The sequence below is a fragment of the Coregonus clupeaformis genome, unplaced genomic scaffold (assembly GCF_020615455.1).
Source record: "Coregonus clupeaformis isolate EN_2021a unplaced genomic scaffold, ASM2061545v1 scaf1314, whole genome shotgun sequence".
Classification (NCBI taxonomy): Eukaryota; Metazoa; Chordata; class Actinopteri; order Salmoniformes; family Salmonidae; genus Coregonus; species Coregonus clupeaformis.
In genome coordinates, this window is record NW_025534768.1 from 114203 (window position 1) to 132626 (window position 18424).

Consider the following 18424-nt stretch of genomic DNA (forward strand, 5'->3'; position numbering starts at 1 on the left):
GTACTCTGGGAGAATGTTTAGCTGGTTGTCTGGCAGTACTCTGGGAGAATGTTTAGCTGGTTGTCTGGCAGTACTCTGGGAGAATGTTTAGCTGGTTGTCCAGCTAGTCTGGCAGTACTCTGGGAGAATGTTTAGCTGGTTCGTGTCTGGCAGTACTCTGGGAGAATGTTTAGCTGGTTATCCAGCTAGTCTGGCAGTACTCTGGGAGAATGTTTAGCTGGTTATCCAGCTAGTCTGGCAGTACTCTGGGAGAATGTTTAGCTGGTTGCTAGTCTGGCAGTACTCTGGGAGAATGTTTGGCTGGTTATCCAGCTAGTCTGGCAGTACTCTGGGAGAATGTTTAGCTGGTTATCCAGCTAGTCTGGCAGTACTCTGGGAGAATGTTTAGCTGGTTATCTGGCAGTACTCTGGGAGAATGTTTAGCTGGTTGTCTGGCAGTACTCTGGGAGAATGTTTAGCTGGTTGTCTGGCAGTACTCTGGGAGAATGTTTAGCTGGTTGGTCTGGCAGTACTCTGGGAGAATGTTTAGCTGGTTGTCTGGCAGTACTCTGGGAGAATGTTTAGCTGGTTGTGTCTGGCAGTACTCTGGGAGAATGTTTAGCTGGTTGTCTGGCAGTACTCTGGGAGAATGTTTAGCTGGTTGTCTGGCAGTACTCTGGGAGAATGTTTAGCTGGTTGTCTGGCAGTACTCTGGGAGAATGTTTAGCTGGTTAGAGTCTGGCAGTACTCTGGGAGAATGTTTAGCTGGTTGTCGCAGAGTCTGGCAGTACTCTGGGAGAATGTTTAGCTGGTTGTCTGGCAGTACTCTGGGAGAATGTTTAGCTGGTTGTCTGGCAGTACTCTGGGAGAATGTTTAGCTGGTTGTCTGGCAGTACTCTGGGAGAATGTTTAGCTGGTTGTCTGGCAGTATCTGGGAGAATGTTTAGCTGGTTATCTAGCTAGTCTGGCAGTACTCTGGGAGAATGTTTAGCTGGTTGTCTGGCAGTACTCTGGGAGAATGTTTAGCTGGTTGTCTGGCAGTACTCTGGGAGAATGTTTAGCTGGTTGTCTGGCAGTACTCTGGGAGAATGTTTAGCTGGTTATCCAGCTAGTCTGGCAGTACTCTGGGAGAATGTTTAGCTGGTTGTCTGGCAGTACTCTGGGAGAATGTTTAGCTGGTTAGTAGTCTGGCAGTACTCTGGGAGAATGTTTAGCTGGTTGTCTGGCAGTACTCTGGGAGAATGTTTAGCTGGTTGTCTGGCAGTACTCTGGGAGAATGTTTAGCTGGTTATCTGGCAGTACTCTGGGAGAATGTTTAGCTGGTTGTCTGGCAGTACTCTGGGAGAATGTTTAGCTGGTTGTCTGGCAGTACTCTGGGAGAATGTTTAGCTGGTTATCTCGCTAGTCTGGCAGTACTCTGGGAGAATGTTTAGCTGGTTATCCAGCTAGTCTGGCAGTACTCTGGGAGAATGTTTAGCTGGTTGTCTGGCAGTACTCTGGGAGAATGTTTAGCTAGTTATCTCGCTAGTCTGGCAGTACTCTGGGAGAATGTTTAGCTGGTTATCCAGCTAGTCTGGCAGTACTCTGGGAGAATGTTTAGCTGGTTGTCTGGCAGTACTCTGGGAGAATGTTTAGCTGGTTATCCAGCTAGTCTGGAAGTACTCTGGGAGAATGTTTAGCTGGTTATCCAGCTAGTCTGGCAGTACTCTGGGAGAATGTTTAGCTGGTTATCTGACAGTACTCTGGGAGAATGTTTAGCTGGTTGTCTGGCAGTACTCTGGGAGAATGTTTAGCTGGTTGTCTGGCAGTACTCTGGGAGAATGTTTAGCTGGTTGTCTGGCAGTACTCTGGGAGAATGTTTAGCTGGTTGTCTGGCAGTACTCTGGGAGAATGTTTAGCTGGTTGTCCAGCTAGTCTGGCAGTACTCTGGGAGAATGTTTAGCTGGTTGTCTGGCAGTACTCTGGGAGAATGTTTAGCTGGTTGTCCAGCTAGTCTGGCAGTACTCTGGGAGAATGTTTAGCTGGTTATCCAGCTAGTCTGACAGTACTCTGGGAGAATGTTTAGCTGGTTATTATCTCGCTAGTCTGGCAGTACTCTGGGAGAATGTTTAGCTGTTTATCTAGCTAGTCTGACAGTACTCTGGGAGAATGTTTAGCTGGTTATCTAGCTAGTCTGGCAGTACTCTGGGAGAATGTTTAGCTGGTTATCTAGCTAGTCTGACAGTACTCTGGGAGAATGTTTAGCTGGTTATCTAGCAAGTCTGGCAGTACTCTTGGAGAATGTTTAGCTGGTTATCTCGCTAGTCTGACAGTACTCTGGGAGAATGTTTAGCTGGTTATCTGGCAGTACTCTGGGAGAATGTTTAGCTGGTTGTCCAGCTAGTCTGGCAGTACTCTGGGAGAATGTTTAGCTGGTTGTCTGGCAGTACTCTGGGAAAATGTTTAGCTGGTTGTCCAGCTAGTCTGGCAGTACTCTGGGAGAATGTTTAGCTGGTTGTCTGGCAGTACTCTGGGAGAATGTTTAGCTGGTTATCTAGCTAGTCTGGCAGTACTCTGGGAGAATATTTAGCTGGTTATCTAGCTAGTCTGGCAGTACTCTGGGAGAATGTTTAGCTGGTTATCTAGCTAGTCTGGCAGTACTCTGGGAGAATGTTTAGCTGGTTATCTAGCTAGTCTGGCAGTACTCTGGGAGAATGTTTAGCTGGTTATCTGGCAGTACTCTGGGAGAATGTTTAGCTGGTTATCCAGCTAGTCTGGCAGTACTCTGGGAGAATGTTTAGCTGGTTGTCTGGCAGTACTCTGGGAGAATGTTTAGCTGGTTATCCAGCTAGTCTGGCAGTACTCTGGGAGAATGTTTAGCTGGTTATCCAGCTAGTCTGGCAGTACTCTGGGAGAATGTTTAGCTGGTTGTCTGGCAGTACTCTGGGAGAATGTATGGCTGGTTATCCAGCTAGTCTGGCAGTACTCTGGGAGAATGTTTAGCTGGTTATCCAGCTAGTCTGGCAGTACTCTGGGAGAATGTTTAGCTGGTTATCTGGCAGTACTCTGGGAGAATGTTTAGCTGGTTGTCTGGCAGTACTCTGGGAGAATGTTTAGCTGGTTATCTGGCAGTACTCTGGGAGAATGTTTAGCTGGTTGTCTGGCAGTACCCTGGGAGAATGTTTAGCTGGTTTTCGCTGTCTGGCAGTACTCTGGGAGAATGTTTAGCTGGTTATCCAGCTAGTCTGGCAGTACTCTGGGAGAATGTTTAGCTGGTTGTCTGGCAGTACTCTGGGAGAATGTTTAGCTGGTTATCCAGCTAGTCTGGCAGTACTCTGGGAGAATGTTTAGCTGGTTTGTGTCTGGCAGTACTCTGGGAGAATGTTTAGCTGGTTGCATAGTCTGGCAGTACTCTGGGAGAATGTTTAGCTGGTTATCCAGCTAGTCTGGCAGTACTCTGGGAGAATGTTTAGCTGGTTATCCAGCTAGTCTGGCAGTACTCTGGGAGAATGTTTAGCTGGTTATCTGACAGTACTCTGGGAGAATGTTTAGCTGGTTGTCTGGCAGTACTCTGGGAGAATGTTTAGCTGGTTGTCTGGCAGTACTCTGGGAGAATGTTTAGCTGGTTGTCTGGCAGTACTCTGGGAGAATGTTTAGCTGGTTGTCTGGCAGTACTCTGGGAGAATGTTTAGCTGGTTGTCCAGCTAGTCTGGCAGTACTCTGGGAGAATGTTTAGCTGGTTGTCTGGCAGTACTCTGGGAGAATGTTTAGCTGGTTGTCCAGCTAGTCTGGCAGTACTCTGGGAGAATGTTTAGCTGGTTATCCAGCTAGTCTGACAGTACTCTGGGAGAATGTTTAGCTGGTTATTATCTCGCTAGTCTGGCAGTACTCTGGGAGAATGTTTAGCTGTTTATCTAGCTAGTCTGGCAGTACTCTGGGAGAATGTTTAGCTGGTTATCTAGCTAGTCTGGCAGTACTCTGGGAGAATGTTTAGCTGGTTATCTAGCTAGTCTGACAGTACTCTGGGAGAATGTTTAGCTGGTTTCTAGCAAGTCTGGCAGTACTCTGGAGAATGTTTAGCTGGTTATCTCGCTAGTCTGACAGTACTCTGGGAGAATGTTTAGCTGGTTATCTGGCAGTACTCTGGGAGAATGTTTAGCTGGTTGTCCAGCTAGTCTGGCAGTACTCTGGGAGAATGTTTAGCTGGTTGTCTGGCAGTACTCTGGGAGAATGTTTAGCTGGTTGTCCAGCTAGTCTGGCAGTACTCTGGGAGAATGTTTAGCTGGTTGTCTGGCAGTACTCTGGGAGAATGTTTAGCTGGTTATCTAGCTAGTCTGGCAGTACTCTGGGAGAATGTTTAGCTGGTTATCTAGCTAGTCTGGCAGTACTCTGGGAGAATGTTTAGCTGGTTATCTAGCTAGTCTGGCAGTACTCTGGGAGAATGTTTAGCTGGTTATCTAGCTAGTCTGGCAGTACTCTGGGAGAATGTTTAGCTGGTTATCTGGCAGTACTCTGGGAGAATGTTTAGCTGGTTATCCAGCTAGTCTGGCAGTACTCTGGGAGAATGTTTAGCTGGTTGTCTGGCAGTACTCTGGGAGAATGTTTAGCTGGTTATCCAGCTAGTCTGGCAGTACTCTGGGAGAATGTTTAGCTGGTTATCCAGCTAGTCTGGCAGTACTCTGGGAGAATGTTTAGCTGGTTGTCTGGCAGTACTCTGGGAGAATGTATGGCTGGTTATCCAGCTAGTCTGGCAGTACTCTGGGAGAATGTTTAGCTGGTTATCCAGCTAGTCTGGCAGTACTCTGGGAGAATGTTTAGCTGGTTATCTGGCAGTACTCTGGGAGAATGTTTAGCTGGTTGTCTGGCAGTACTCTGGGAGAATGTTTAGCTGGTTATCTGGCAGTACTCTGGGAGAATGTTTAGCTGGTTGTCTGGCAGTACCCTGGGAGAATGTTTAGCTGGTTGTCTGGCAGTACTCTGGGAGAATGTTTAGCTGGTTATCCAGCTAGTCTGGCAGTACTCTGGGAGAATGTTTAGCTGGTTGTCTGGCAGTACTCTGGGAGAATGTTTAGCTGGTTATCCAGCTAGTCTGGCAGTACTCTGGGAGAATGTTTAGCTGGTTGTCTGGCAGTACTCTGGGAGAATGTTTAGCTGGTTGTCCAGCTAGTCTGGCAGTACTCTGGGAGAATGTTTAGCTGGTTATCCAGCTAGTCTGGCAGTACTCTGGGAGAATGTTTAGCTGGTTATCCAGCTAGTCTGGCAGTACTCTGGGAGAATGTTTAGCTGGTTATCTAGCTAGTCTGGCAGTACTCTGGGAGAATGTTTAGCTGGTTATCCAGCTAGTCTGGCAGTACTCTGGGAGAATGTTTAGCTGGTTATCTAGCTAGTCTGGCAGTACTCTGGGAGAATGTTTAGCTGGTTATCCAGCTAGTCTGGCAGTACTCTGGGAGAATGTTTAGCTGGTTGTCTGGCAGTACTCTGGGAGAATGTTTAGCTGGTTGTCTGGCAGTACTCTGGGAGAATGTTTAGCTGGTTGTCTGGCAGTACTCTGGGAGAATGTTTAGCTGGTTGGTCTGGCAGTACTCTGGGAGAATGTTTAGCTGGTTGTCTGGCAGTACTCTGGGAGAATGTTTAGCTGGTTGTCTGGCAGTACTCTGGGAGAATGTTTAGCTGGTTGTCTGGCAGTACTCTGGGAGAATGTTTAGCTGGTTATCTAGCTAGTCTGGCAGTACTCTGGGAGAATGTTTAGCTGGTTGTCTGGCAGTACTCTGGGAGAATGTTTAGCTGGTTGTCTGGCAGTACTCTGGGAGAATGTTTAGCTGGTTGTCTGGCAGTACTCTGGGAGAATGTTTAGCTGGTTGTCTGGCAGTACTCTGGGAGAATGTTTAGCTGGTTGTCTGGCAGTACCCTGGGAGAATGTTTAGCTGGTTGTCTGGCAGTACTCTGGGAGAATGTTTAGCTGGTTATCTAGCTAGTCTGGCAGTACTCTGGGAGAATGTTTAGCTGGTTGTCTGGCAGTACTCTGGGAGAATGTTTAGCTGGTTGTCTGGCAGTACTCTGGGAGAATGTTTAGCTGGTTGTCTGGCAGTACTCTGGGAGAATGTTTAGCTGGTTATCCAGCTAGTCTGGCAGTACTCTGGGAGAATGTTTAGCTGGTTATCCAGCTAGTCTGGCAGTACTCTGGGAGAATGTTTAGCTGGTTATCCAGCTAGTCTGGCAGTACTCTGGGAGAATGTTTAGCTGGTTATCTGGCAGTACTCTGGGAGAATGTTTAGCTGGTTATCCAGCTAGTCTGGCAGTACTCTGGCAGAATGTTTAGCTGGTTATCTGGCAGTACTCTGGGAGAATGTTTAGCTGGTTATCCAGCTAGTCTGGCAGTACTCTGGGAGAATGTTTAGCTGGTTGTCTGGCAGTACTCTGGGAGAATGTTTAGCTGGTTATCCAGCTAGTCTGGCAGTACTCTGGGAGAATGTTTAGCTGGTTATCCAGCTAGTCTGGCAGTACTCTGGGAGAATGTTTAGCTGGTTGTCTGGCAGTACTCTGGGAGAATGTATGGCTGGTTATCCAGCTAGTCTGGCAGTACTCTGGGAGAATGTTTAGCTGGTTATCCAGCTAGTCTGGCAGTACTCTGGGAGAATGTTTAGCTGGTTATCTGGCAGTACTCTGGGAGAATGTTTAGCTGGTTGTCTGGCAGTACTCTGGGAGAATGTTTAGCTGGTTATCTGGCAGTACTCTGGGAGAATGTTTAGCTGGTTGTCTGGCAGTACTCTGGGAGAATGTTTAGCTGGTTGTCTGGCAGTACTCTGGGAGAATGTTTAGCTGGTTATCCAGCTAGTCTGGCAGTACTCTGGGAGAATGTTTAGCTGGTTGTCTGGCAGTACTCTGGGAGAATGTTTAGCTGGTTATCCAGCTAGTCTGGCAGTACTCTGGGAGAATGTTTAGCTGGTTGTCTGGCAGTACTCTGGGAGAATGTTTAGCTGGTTGTCCAGCTAGTCTGGCAGTACTCTGGGAGAATGTTTAGCTGGTTTCCAGCTAGTCTGGCAGTACTCTGGGAGAATGTTTAGCTGGTTATCCAGCTAGTCTGGCAGTACTCTGGGAGAATGTTTAGCTGGTTAGAGTCTGGCAGTACTCTGGGAGAATGTTTAGCTGGTTATCCAGCTAGTCTGGCAGTACTCTGGGAGAATGTTTAGCTGGTTATCTAGCTAGTCTGGCAGTACTCTGGGAGAATGTTTAGCTGGTTATCCAGCTAGTCTGGCAGTACTCTGGGAGAATGTTTAGCTGGTTGTCTGGCAGTACTCTGGGAGAATGTTTAGCTGGTTGTCTGGCAGTACTCTGGGGAGAATGTTTAGCTGGTTGTCTGGCAGTACTCTGGGAGAATGTTTAGCTGGTTCGTCTGGCAGTACTCTGGGAGAATGTTTAGCTGGTTGTCTGGCAGTACTCTGGGAGAATGTTTAGCTGGTTGTCTGGCAGTACTCTGGGAGAATGTTTAGCTGGTTGTCTGGCAGTACTCTGGGAGAATGTTTAGCTGGTTATCTAGCTAGTCTGGCAGTACTCTGGGAGAATGTTTAGCTGGTTGTCTGGCAGTACTCTGGGAGAATGTTTAGCTGGTTGTCTGGCAGTACTCTGGGAGAATGTTTAGCTGGTTGTCTGGCAGTACTCTGGGAGAATGTTTAGCTGGTTGTCTGGCAGTACTCTGGGAGAATGTTTAGCTGGTTGTCTGGCAGTACCCTGGGAGAATGTTTAGCTGGTTGTCTGGCAGTACTCTGGGAGAATGTTTAGCTGGTTATCTAGCTAGTCTGGCAGTACTCTGGGAGAATGTTTAGCTGGTTGTCTGGCAGTACTCTGGGAGAATGTTTAGCTGGTTGTCTGGCAGTACTCTGGGAGAATGTTTAGCTGGTTGTCTGGCAGTACTCTGGGAGAATGTTTAGCTGGTTATCCAGCTAGTCTGGCAGTACTCTGGGAGAATGTTTAGCTGGTTGTCTGGCAGTACTCTGGGAGAATGTTTAGCTGGTTATCTGGCAGTACTCTGGGAGAATGTTTAGCTGGTTGTCTGGCAGTACTCTGGGAGAATGTTTAGCTGGTTGTCTGGCAGTACTCTGGGAGAATGTTTAGCTGGTTATCTGGCAGTACTCTGGGAGAATGTTTAGCTGGTTGTCTGGCAGTACTCTGGGAGAATGTTTAGCTGGTTGCTGTCTGGCAGTACTCTGGGAGAATGTTTAGCTGGTTATCTCGCTAGTCTGGCAGTACTCTGGGAGAATGTTTAGCTGGTTATCCAGCTAGTCTGGCAGTACTCTGGGAGAATGTTTAGCTGGTTGTCTGGCAGTACTCTGGGAGAATGTTTAGCTGGTTATCTAGCTAGTCTGGCAGTACTCTGGGAGAATGTTTAGCTGGTTATCCAGCTAGTCTGGCAGTACTCTGGGAGAATGTTTAGCTGGTTGTCTGGCAGTACTCTGGGAGAATGTTTAGCTGGTTATCCAGCTAGTCTGGCAGTACTCTGGGAGAATGTTTAGCTGGTTATCCAGCTAGTCTGGCAGTACTCTGGGAGAATGTTTAGCTGGTTATAGTTCTGGCAGTACTCTGGGAGAATGTTTAGCTGGTTGGTCTGGCAGTACTCTGGGAGAATGTTTAGCTGGTTATCCAGCTAGTCTGGCAGTACTCTGGGAGAATGTTTAGCTGGTTTGTGTCTGGCAGTACTCTGGGAGAATGTTTAGCTGGTTGTGTCTGGCAGTACTCTGGGAGAATGTTTAGCTGGTTGTCCAGCTAGTCTGGCAGTACTCTGGGAGAATGTTTAGCTGGTTGTCTGGCAGTACTCTGGGAGAATGTTTAGCTGGTTGTCCAGCTAGTCTGGCAGTACTCTGGGAGAATGTTTAGCTGGTTATCCAGCTAGTCTGGCAGTACTCTGGGAGAATGTTTAGCTGGTTATCCAGCTAGTCTGGCAGTACTCTGGGAGAATGTTTAGCTGTTTACGGTCTGGCAGTACTCTGGGAGAATGTTTAGCTGGTTGTCCAGCTAGTCTGGCAGTACTCTGGGAGAATGTTTAGCTGGTTATCCAGCTAGTCTGGCAGTACTCTGGGAGAATGTTTAGCTGGTTATCTAGCAAGTCTGGCAGTACTCTGGGAGAATGTTTAGCTGGTTATCTAGCTAGTCTGGCAGTACTCTGGGAGAATGTTTAGCTGGTTATCTGGCAGTACTCTGGGAGAATGTTTAGCTGGTTGTCCAGCTAGTCTGGCAGTACTCTGGGAGAATGTTTAGCTGGTTGTCTGGCAGTACTCTGGGAAAATGTTTAGCTGGTTGTCCAGCTAGTCTGGCAGTACTCTGGGAGAATGTTTAGCTGGTTGTCTGGCAGTACTCTGGGAGAATGTTTAGCTGGTTATCTAGCTAGTCTGGCAGTACTCTGGGAGAATGTTTAGCTGGTTATCTAGCTAGTCTGGCAGTACTCTGGGAGAATGTTTAGCTGGTTATCTAGCTAGTCTGGCAGTACTCTGGGAGAATGTTTAGCTGGTTATCTAGCTAGTCTGGCAGTACTCTGGGAGAATGTTTAGCTGGTTATCTCGCTAGTCTGGCAGTACTCTGGGAGAATGTTTAGCTGGTTATCTAGCTAGTCTGGCAGTACTCTGGGAGAATGTTTAGCTGGTTATCTCGCTAGTCTGACAGTACTCTGGGAGAATGTTTAGCTGGTTATCTCGCTAGTCTGGCAGTACTCTGGGAGAATGTTTAGCTGGTTATCTGACAGTACTCTGGGAGAATGTTTAGCTGGTTATCTAGCTAGTCTGGCAGTACTCTGGGAGAATGTTTAGCTGGTTATCTGGCTAGTCTGGCAGTACTCTGGGAGAATGTTTAGCTGGTTATTATCTCGCTAGTCTGGCAGTATTCTGGGAGAATGTTTAGCTGGTTATTATCTCGCTAGTCTGGCAGTACTCTGGGAGAATGTTTAGCTGGTTATCTAGCTAGTCTGGCAGTACTCTGGGAGAATGTTTAGCTGGTTATCTAGCTAGTCTGGCAGTACTCTGGGAGAATGTTTAGCTGGTTATCCAGCTAGTCTGACAGTACTCTGGGAGAATGTTTAGCTGGTTATCTGGCAGTACTCTGGGAGAATGTTTAGCTGGTTGTCCAGCTAGTCTGGCAGTACTCTGGGAGAATGTTTAGCTGGTTGTCTGGCAGTACTCTGGGAGAATGTTTAGCTGGTTGTCCAGCTAGTCTGGCAGTACTCTGGGAGAATGTTTAGCTGGTTGTCTGGCAGTACTCTGGGAGAATGTTTAGCTGGTTATCTAGCTAGTCTGGCAGTACTCTGGGAGAATGTTTAGCTGGTTATCTAGCTAGTCTGGCAGTACTCTGGGAGAATGTTTAGCTGGTTATCTAGCTAGTCTGGCAGTACTCTGGGAGAATGTTTAGCTGGTTATCTAGCTAGTCTGGCAGTACTCTGGGAGAATGTTTAGCTGGTTATCTCGCTAGTCTGGCAGTACTCTGGGAGAATGTTTAGCTGGTTATCTAGCTAGTCTGGCAGTACTCTGGGAGAATGTTTAGCTGGTTATCTCGCTAGTCTGACAGTACTCTGGGAGAATGTTTAGCTGGTTATCTCGCTAGTCTGGCAGTACTCTGGGAGAATGTTTAGCTGGTTATCTGACAGTACTCTGGGAGAATGTTTAGCTGGTTATCTAGCTAGTCTGGCAGTACTCTGGGAGAATGTTTAGCTGGTTATCTCGCTAGTCTGGCAGTACTCTGGGAGAATGTTTAGCTGGTTATTATCTCGCTAGTCTGGCAGTATTCTGGGAGAATGTTTAGCTGGTTATTATCTCGCTAGTCTGGCAGTACTCTGGGAGAATGTTTAGCTGGTTATCTAGCTAGTCTGGCAGTACTCTGGGAGAATGTTTAGCTGGTTATCTAGCTAGTCTGGCAGTACTCTGGGAGAATGTTTAGCTGGTTATCCAGCTAGTCTGGCAGTACTCTGGGAGAATGTTTAGCTGGTTATCTGACAGTACTCTGGGAGAATGTTTAGCTGGTTATTATCCAGCAAGTCTGGCAGTACTCTGGGAGAATGTTTATCTGGTTATTATCCAGCAAGTCTGGCAGTACTCTGGGAGAATGTTTAGCTGGTTATTATCCAGCAAGTCTGGCAGTACTCTGGGAGAATGTTTAGCTGGTTATTATCCAGCAAGTCTGGCAGTACTCTGGGAGAATGTTTAGCTGGTTATCCAGCTAGTCTGGCAGTACTCTGTATGTTGTTTCCCTGTGTTCTGTGGTTCAGCTTCCTGACGTTGTCTACCCAGAACAGCTTGGTTTAGAAATACTCTGATTCTGTCTGTATTAAACAGAGATCATGTTTAGAAACACTGATTATGTCTGTATTAAACAGAGATCATGTTCAGCTGCATCAGCATCTACATATTTCCATGACCATCCATATTGAACTGAAACAGCCATCCAACGTAAAGTATGTAAACCATCCAACGTAAAGTATGTAAACCATCCAATGTAAAGTATGTAAACCATACAACGTAAAGTATGTAAACCATCCAACGTAAAGTATATAAACCATCCATTGTAAAGTATGTAAACCATCCATTGTAAAGTATGTAAACCATCCAATGTAAAGTATGTAAACCATCCAATGTAAAGTATGTAAACCATCCAATGTAAAGTATGTATACCATCCAGTGTAAAGTATGTAAACCATCCAACGTAAAGTATGTAAACCATCCAACGTAAAGTATGTAAACCATACAACGTAAAGTATGTAAACCATCCAATGTAAAGTATGTAAACCATCCAATGTAAAGTATGTAAACCATCCAACGTAAAGTATGTAAACCATACAATGTAAAGTATGTAAACCATCCAACGTAAAGTATGTAAACCATCCAACGTAGAGTATATAAACCATCCATTGTAAAGTATGTAAACCATCCATTGTAAAGTATGTAAACCATCCAATGTAAAGTATGTAAACCATCCAATGTAAAGTATGTAAACCATCCATTGTAAAGTATGTAAACCATCCAATGTAAAGTATGTAAACCATCCAATGTAAAGTATGTAAACCATCCAACGTAAAGTATGTAAACCATCCAACGTAAAGTATGTAAACCATACAACGTAAAGTATGTAAACCATACAACGTAAAGTATGTAAACCATCCAATGTAAAGTATGTAAACCATCCAATGTAAAGTATGTAAACCATCCAATGTAAAGTATGTAAACCATCCAACGTAAAGTATGTAAACCATCCAACGTAAAGTATGTAAACCATCCAACGTAAAGTATGTAAACCATCCAATGTAAAGTATGTAAACCATCCAACGTAAAGTATGTAAACCATCCAATGTAAAGTAACGTTTGCCTGCTCAGAGTTAAAATCACATGATGCATCCACCAGATGATGTCGAAAGTGTTTTCAGATGATGTCATTGTGAACATTTATCTTCTATCTGTTTGTTCTGCAAAGCATAGAAACTGTTTTCACATACAGTGTGTTGATGTTGGGGTGGTGCTGGAGATAATGGAAATGGGGTTGAAAAATGGTGGAATGTAAACACGTACCGATCCATCACCTGTGTCTCAGTCTCAAGACATGACATGATGATGGCTGGAGATGCAACCAGGGAGTATGATTAGCTGGTTGAACATCTACATAGCTGCACAGCCATCCATATTGAACTGAAACAGCCTTCCATATTGAACTGAAACAGCCATCCATATTGAACTGAAACAGCCTTCCATATTGAACTGAAACAGCCATCCATATTGAACTGAAACAGTCTTCCATATTGAACTGAAACAGCCATCCATATTGAACTGAAACAGCCTTCCATATTGAACTGAAACAGCCATCCATATTGAACTGAAACAGTCTTCCATATTGAACTGAAACAGCCATCCATATTGAACTGAAACAGCCTTCCATATTGAACTGAAACAGCCATCCATATTGAACTGAAACAGCCATCCATATTGAACTGAAACAGCCTTCCATATTGAACTGAAACAGCCATCCATATTGAACTGAAACAGCCTTCCATATTGAACTGAAACAGCCATCCATACTGAACTGAAACAGCCATCCATATCTAACTGAAACAGCCATCCATATCTAACTCAAACAGCCAAATTGAACTGAAACTGCCATCCATATTGAACTGAAACAGCTATCCATATTGAACTGAAACAGCCATCCATATTGAACTGAAACAGTCTTCCATATTGAACTGAAACAGCCATCCATATTGAACTGAAACAGCCTTCCATATTGAACTGAAACAGCCATCCATATTGAACTGAAACAGCCATCCATATTGAACTGAAACAGCCTTCCATATTGAACTGAAACAGCCATCCATATTGAACTGAAACAGCCTTCCATATTGAACTGAAACAGCCATCCATACTGAACTGAAACAGCCATCCATATCTAACTGAAACAGCCATCCATATCTAACTCAAACAGCCATATTGAACTGAAACTGCCATCCATATTGAACTGAAAAAGCTATCCATATCTAACTCAAACAGTCATATTGAACTTAAACAGCCATCCATATTGAACTGAAACAGCTATCCATATAGAACTGAAACATCCATCCGTATTGAACTGAAACAGCCATCCATATTGAACTGAAACAACCATCCACATTTAACTGAAACAGCAAAATTGAACTGAAACTGCCATCCATATTGAACTGAAACAGACATATTTAATTGAAATAGACATATTGAACTGAAACAGACCTATTGAACTGAAACTGAACTGAACTATTGAACTGAAAAAGCCTTCCATATTGAACTATCAGTCTTTGAGAAGTCACTGTGAGGCCTTGAATCACTGACTGCTGTTACTGTATAATAATAATCATAATTCCTGGATCCTTTCACAGCATTAGAAGGCTGCGTTGAGACAATGACTTATCAATGACCCAAGTCCAGCTCATTTAATCCCTACCATTGTGTTGCTGAGTTGTCATAATGCTTCAGCAAATGTACATCATCCTAGGGGCGTTGGAAGACACAATGTAAATAACCTAATTGATGTCCCTCTTACTGCCCGGAATTCCTCTGCTGATCCTGCAGCTATTGTATGCAGTAATCATATGCCAACGAACCAGAGTAATACTGTTAGCACTGAGGTGGTGTGCCCTAGCAGGAAGTCCACTGGGTGCAGCTCACCCTGCACTAATAAAAATAACCTGAGTATGTCTACCTCTGCTAAACTTCCCAGTAAAGCAAGAAAAATAATCAAGCATCCCAGAAAAGGGTTAAAAATAGCCCACGTTAATATATGTAGCTTAAGAAACAAGGTTCATGAAATCAATAATTTGCTAGTAACAGATGACATTCATATTGTGACAATCTCTGAAACTCACTTAGATAATACCTTTGATGATACAGTGGTAGCAATACAAGGTTATAACATCTACAGAAAAGACAGAAATGCCAAATGGTGGAGGTGTCGCTGTCTATATTCAGAACCACATTCCTGTAAAGCTTAGAGATGATCTCATGTTAAATACTGTTGAAGTGATATGGCTACAGGTTCATCTGCCTCACCTAAAGCCCATTCTGGTGGGAAGCTGCTATAGATCACCAAGTGCAAACAGTCAGTATCTTGATAATATATGTGATATCAATAGAGAGGTATACTTTCTGGGTGATTTAAATATTGACTGGCTTTCATCAAGCTGCCCACTCAAGAGAAAAGCTTCAAACTGTAACTAGTGCCCGCAACCTGGTTCAGGTTATCAATCAACCTACCAGGGTAGATACAAACAGTACAGGAATGAAATCATCAACGTGTATTGATCAAATCTTTACTAATGCTGCAGAAATTTGTTTGAAAGCAGTATCCAGATCCATCGGATGTAGTGATCACAATATAGTAGCCATATCTAGGAAAACCAAAGTTCCAAAGGCTGGGCCTAATATTGTGTATAAGAGGTAATACAATATGTTTTGTAGTGATTCCTATGTTGTTGATGTAAAGAATATTTGTTGGTCCGTGTGTGTAAAGAGGAGCAAACAGACACTGCACTTCACACATTTATGAAATTGCTTATCCCAGTTACTAATAAGCATAAACCCAATAAGAAAATGAGTGTAAAAACTGTTAAATCCCAGTGGATTGATGAGGAATTGAAAAATGGTATGGTTGAGAGGGATGAGGCAAAAGAGATGGCAAATAGGTCTGGCTGCACAACCGATTGGCAAACGTACTGCAAATTGAGAAATCATGTGACTAAACTGAATAAAAAGAAGAAGAAACAACACTATGAAACAAAGATAAATGACATAAAGAATGATAGTAAAAAGCTTTGGAGCACCTTAAATGAAATTTTGGGCAAAAAGGCAAACTCAGCTCCATCATTCATTGAATCAGGTGGCTCCTTCATCACAAAACCCACTGATATTGCCAACTACTTTAATTATTTTTTCATTGGCAAGATTAGCAAACTTAGGCATGACATGCCAGCAACAAATGCTGACACTACACATCCAAGTATATCTGACCAAATTATGAAAGACAAACATTGTAATTTTGAATTCCGTAAAGTAAGTGTGGAAGAGGTGAAAATATTATTATTGTCGATCAACAAGCCACCGGGGTCTGACAACTTGGATGGAAAATGATTCAGGATAACAGCGGACAATATTACCACTCCTATTTGCCATATCTTTAATTTAAGCCTACTAGAAAGTGTGTGCCCTTAGGTCTGGAGGGAAGCAAAAGTTATTCCCCTACCTAAGAATAGTAAAGCCCCTTAACTGGCTCAAATAGCCGACCAATCAGCCTGTTACCAACCCTTAGTAAACTTTTGGAAAAAATTGTGTTTGACCAGATAAAATGCTATTTTACAGTAAACAAATTGACTACAGACTTTCAGCACGCTTATAGGGAAGGACATTCAACAAGCACAGCACTGACACAAATGTTTTGTTAGACTTCAGTGCGGCTTTTGTCATTATCGATCATAGTCTGTTGCTGGAAAAACGTATGTGTTACGGCTTTACACCCCCTGCTATACTGTGGATAAAGAGTTACCTGTCTAACAGAACACAGAGGGTGTTCTTTAATGGAAGCCTTTCCAACATAATCCAGGTAGACTCAGGAATTCCCCAGGGCAGCTCTCTAGGCCCCTTACTTTTTCAATCTTTTCTAATGTCATGCCACTGGCTTTGAGTAAAGCCAGTGTGTCTATGTATGCGGATGACTCAACACTATACACGTCAGCTACCACAGCGACTGAAATGCCAGCAACACCTTACAAAGCGCTGCAGTTAGTTTCAGAATGGGTGGCAAGGAATAAGTTAGTCCTAAATATTTCTAAAACTAAAAGCTTTGTATTTGGGACAAATCATTCACTAAACCCTAAACCTCAACTAAATCTTGTAATAAATCATGTGGAAATTGAGCAAGTTGAGGAGACTCAGAACAGGGCAGCACGGCTGGCCCTTGGATGTACACAGAGAGCTAACATTAATAATATGCATGTCAATCTCTCCTGGCTCAAAGTGGAGGAGAGATTGACTTCATCACTACTTGTATTTGTGAGAGGTATTGACATGTTGAATGCACCGAGCTGTCTGTTTGAACTACTGGCACACAACTCGGACACCCATGCATACCCCACAAGACATGCCACCAGAGGTCTCTTCACAGTCCCCAAGTCCAGAACAGACTATGGGAGGCGCACAGTACTACATAGAGCCATGACTACATGGAACTCTATTCCACATCAAGTAACTCATGCCAGCAGTAAAATTAGATTTAAAAAACAGATACAAATACACCTTATGGAACAACAAACATAGACACGTGCATACAAACACACAATAACATACGCACTATACACACACATGTACATGTGGATTTTGTGTTATATATATGTGGTAGTAGAGTAGAGGCCTGAGGGCACACACTTAATATGTTGTGAAATCTGTTATGAATTTATTGTAATGTTTTTAAAATGTATAACTGACTTAATTTTGCTGGACCCCAGAAAGAGTAGCTGCTGCCTTGGCAGGAACTAATGGGGATCCATAATAAATACAAATACAAGGCCTGGTATGATACCCAGTTCTGTCATCCATAATAATGCAGCAGGAAGCAGACCTGCTCATTAATAATAACATCTTTAATATGTTTTAAAGACAAGGCCTGGAACCACCTCTGCCTTCTCAATGGTTACATATACCCCATCACTCTCTCTCTCTCTCTCTCTCTCTCTCTCTCTCTGTCTCTCTCTCTCTCTCTCCTCTCCCTCTCTTCCTCCTCCCCCGTCTCTCTCTCTCTCTCTCTCTCTCTCTCTCTCTCTCTCTCTCTCTCTCTCTCCCTCTCTTCATCCTCCCCCCGTTTCTCCCTCCCTCCCTCCCTCCCTCCATCTCAGATGCAGTGTAATGCAGATGAAATCACTGCTCCAGTGTTAGGCAGGCTAATATACAGACTACGTGTCTGTACATAATATGTGTCAGTACACGGACAACATAGGCCACTGTCTAATGCAAAATATATATATATATATATATATATATATATATATATATATATATATATATATATATATATTATATGACTATTTTTCTTGAATATGTAATATATATGAATGTACCTACCGATCTGAACACTGGGAGAACCGCAGAGCGCCTTGCGCCTCAAGCAGATGACAGTTAGTAGAAACACTAGCAGCAGATTCCTCATCGTTGTTAGTTCAGACATTTCATACCGGGAGGCGTCGACATACATCCACTGAATAACGGCCCAGCACACCGAATAACGGTCAGTTCCACCAGACAGACACACAGACGGCTAATCAGACGGTCAGCATGGCGACCTGGTTACCGTACAGCAGTGTCTGATTCACTGTTCTCGGCTCCTGTGGCGGTCCGGTGGCGGGAAGATCGCTCCAGCTCTGCGGATCTCTGTCTCTCGCTCTATGAGGCGCGCGAACACTGATGGCGCCTTTTCAGCATCGATAGCGCGCGTACAGTTTAGGAATACCGATGAGAACGGAAAGAGCCGAGAGCAGCCGAGAGCAGCCGAGTCAGGTTGTCGGGGAAACAGTCCACATTCTAACAGAACACTGACTGAATATGTGATGATTAGTCATGTGTGGAGGAGTCTTCAGTTATGCCACACTGGAACAGATTTCCTACAGACTGGATTATCAGAACAATAATACTAATATAATCTGCTGCTGGATGCATCTGTCTCCTCCTCTCCTCTCCTCTCCTCTCCCTGTTCCTTCCTCTCCTAGGTTTCAATTGGGTCTCTCTCTCCCCTCTCTCTCTCTCTCCCCTCTCTCTCTCTTTCCCCTCTCGCTCTCTCTTTTTCTCCATCTTTCGCCCCCTCATGCAGTAGTGTGTAGGAGCAGACTTCTTTAAAGGGAAATTTCACCCTGGCTCTGCCACAGCATATAGTCATTACTATATTAACAACATTACGTTTTTGTCATAAACTTCAAAATTATTCAAACCATAAA

The 18424-nt window shown here is 44.3% G+C and overlaps 1 protein-coding gene across 7 annotated transcripts in view; it reads right to left on the bottom strand.

Annotated features, from left to right (window-relative positions):
* The window catches only part of LOC121561257 (glutamate receptor 2), a 103220-nt gene extending 85056 nt beyond the window's left edge, over nucleotides 1–18164 (bottom strand). For all 7 annotated transcript variants that reach the window (XR_006659456.1, XR_006659455.1, XR_006659454.1 and 4 more), the window contains exon 1: nucleotides 17559–18164. Coding sequence is in view for 2 of the 7 variants with exons in the window: in XM_045218010.1 (XP_045073945.1) it covers nucleotides 17559–17688 (130 nt within the window). In the remaining 5 variants the exon portion in view is untranslated. The remainder of the gene's footprint in view (nucleotides 1–17558) is intronic.
* Between the last annotated feature and the right edge of the window lie 260 nt (nucleotides 18165–18424).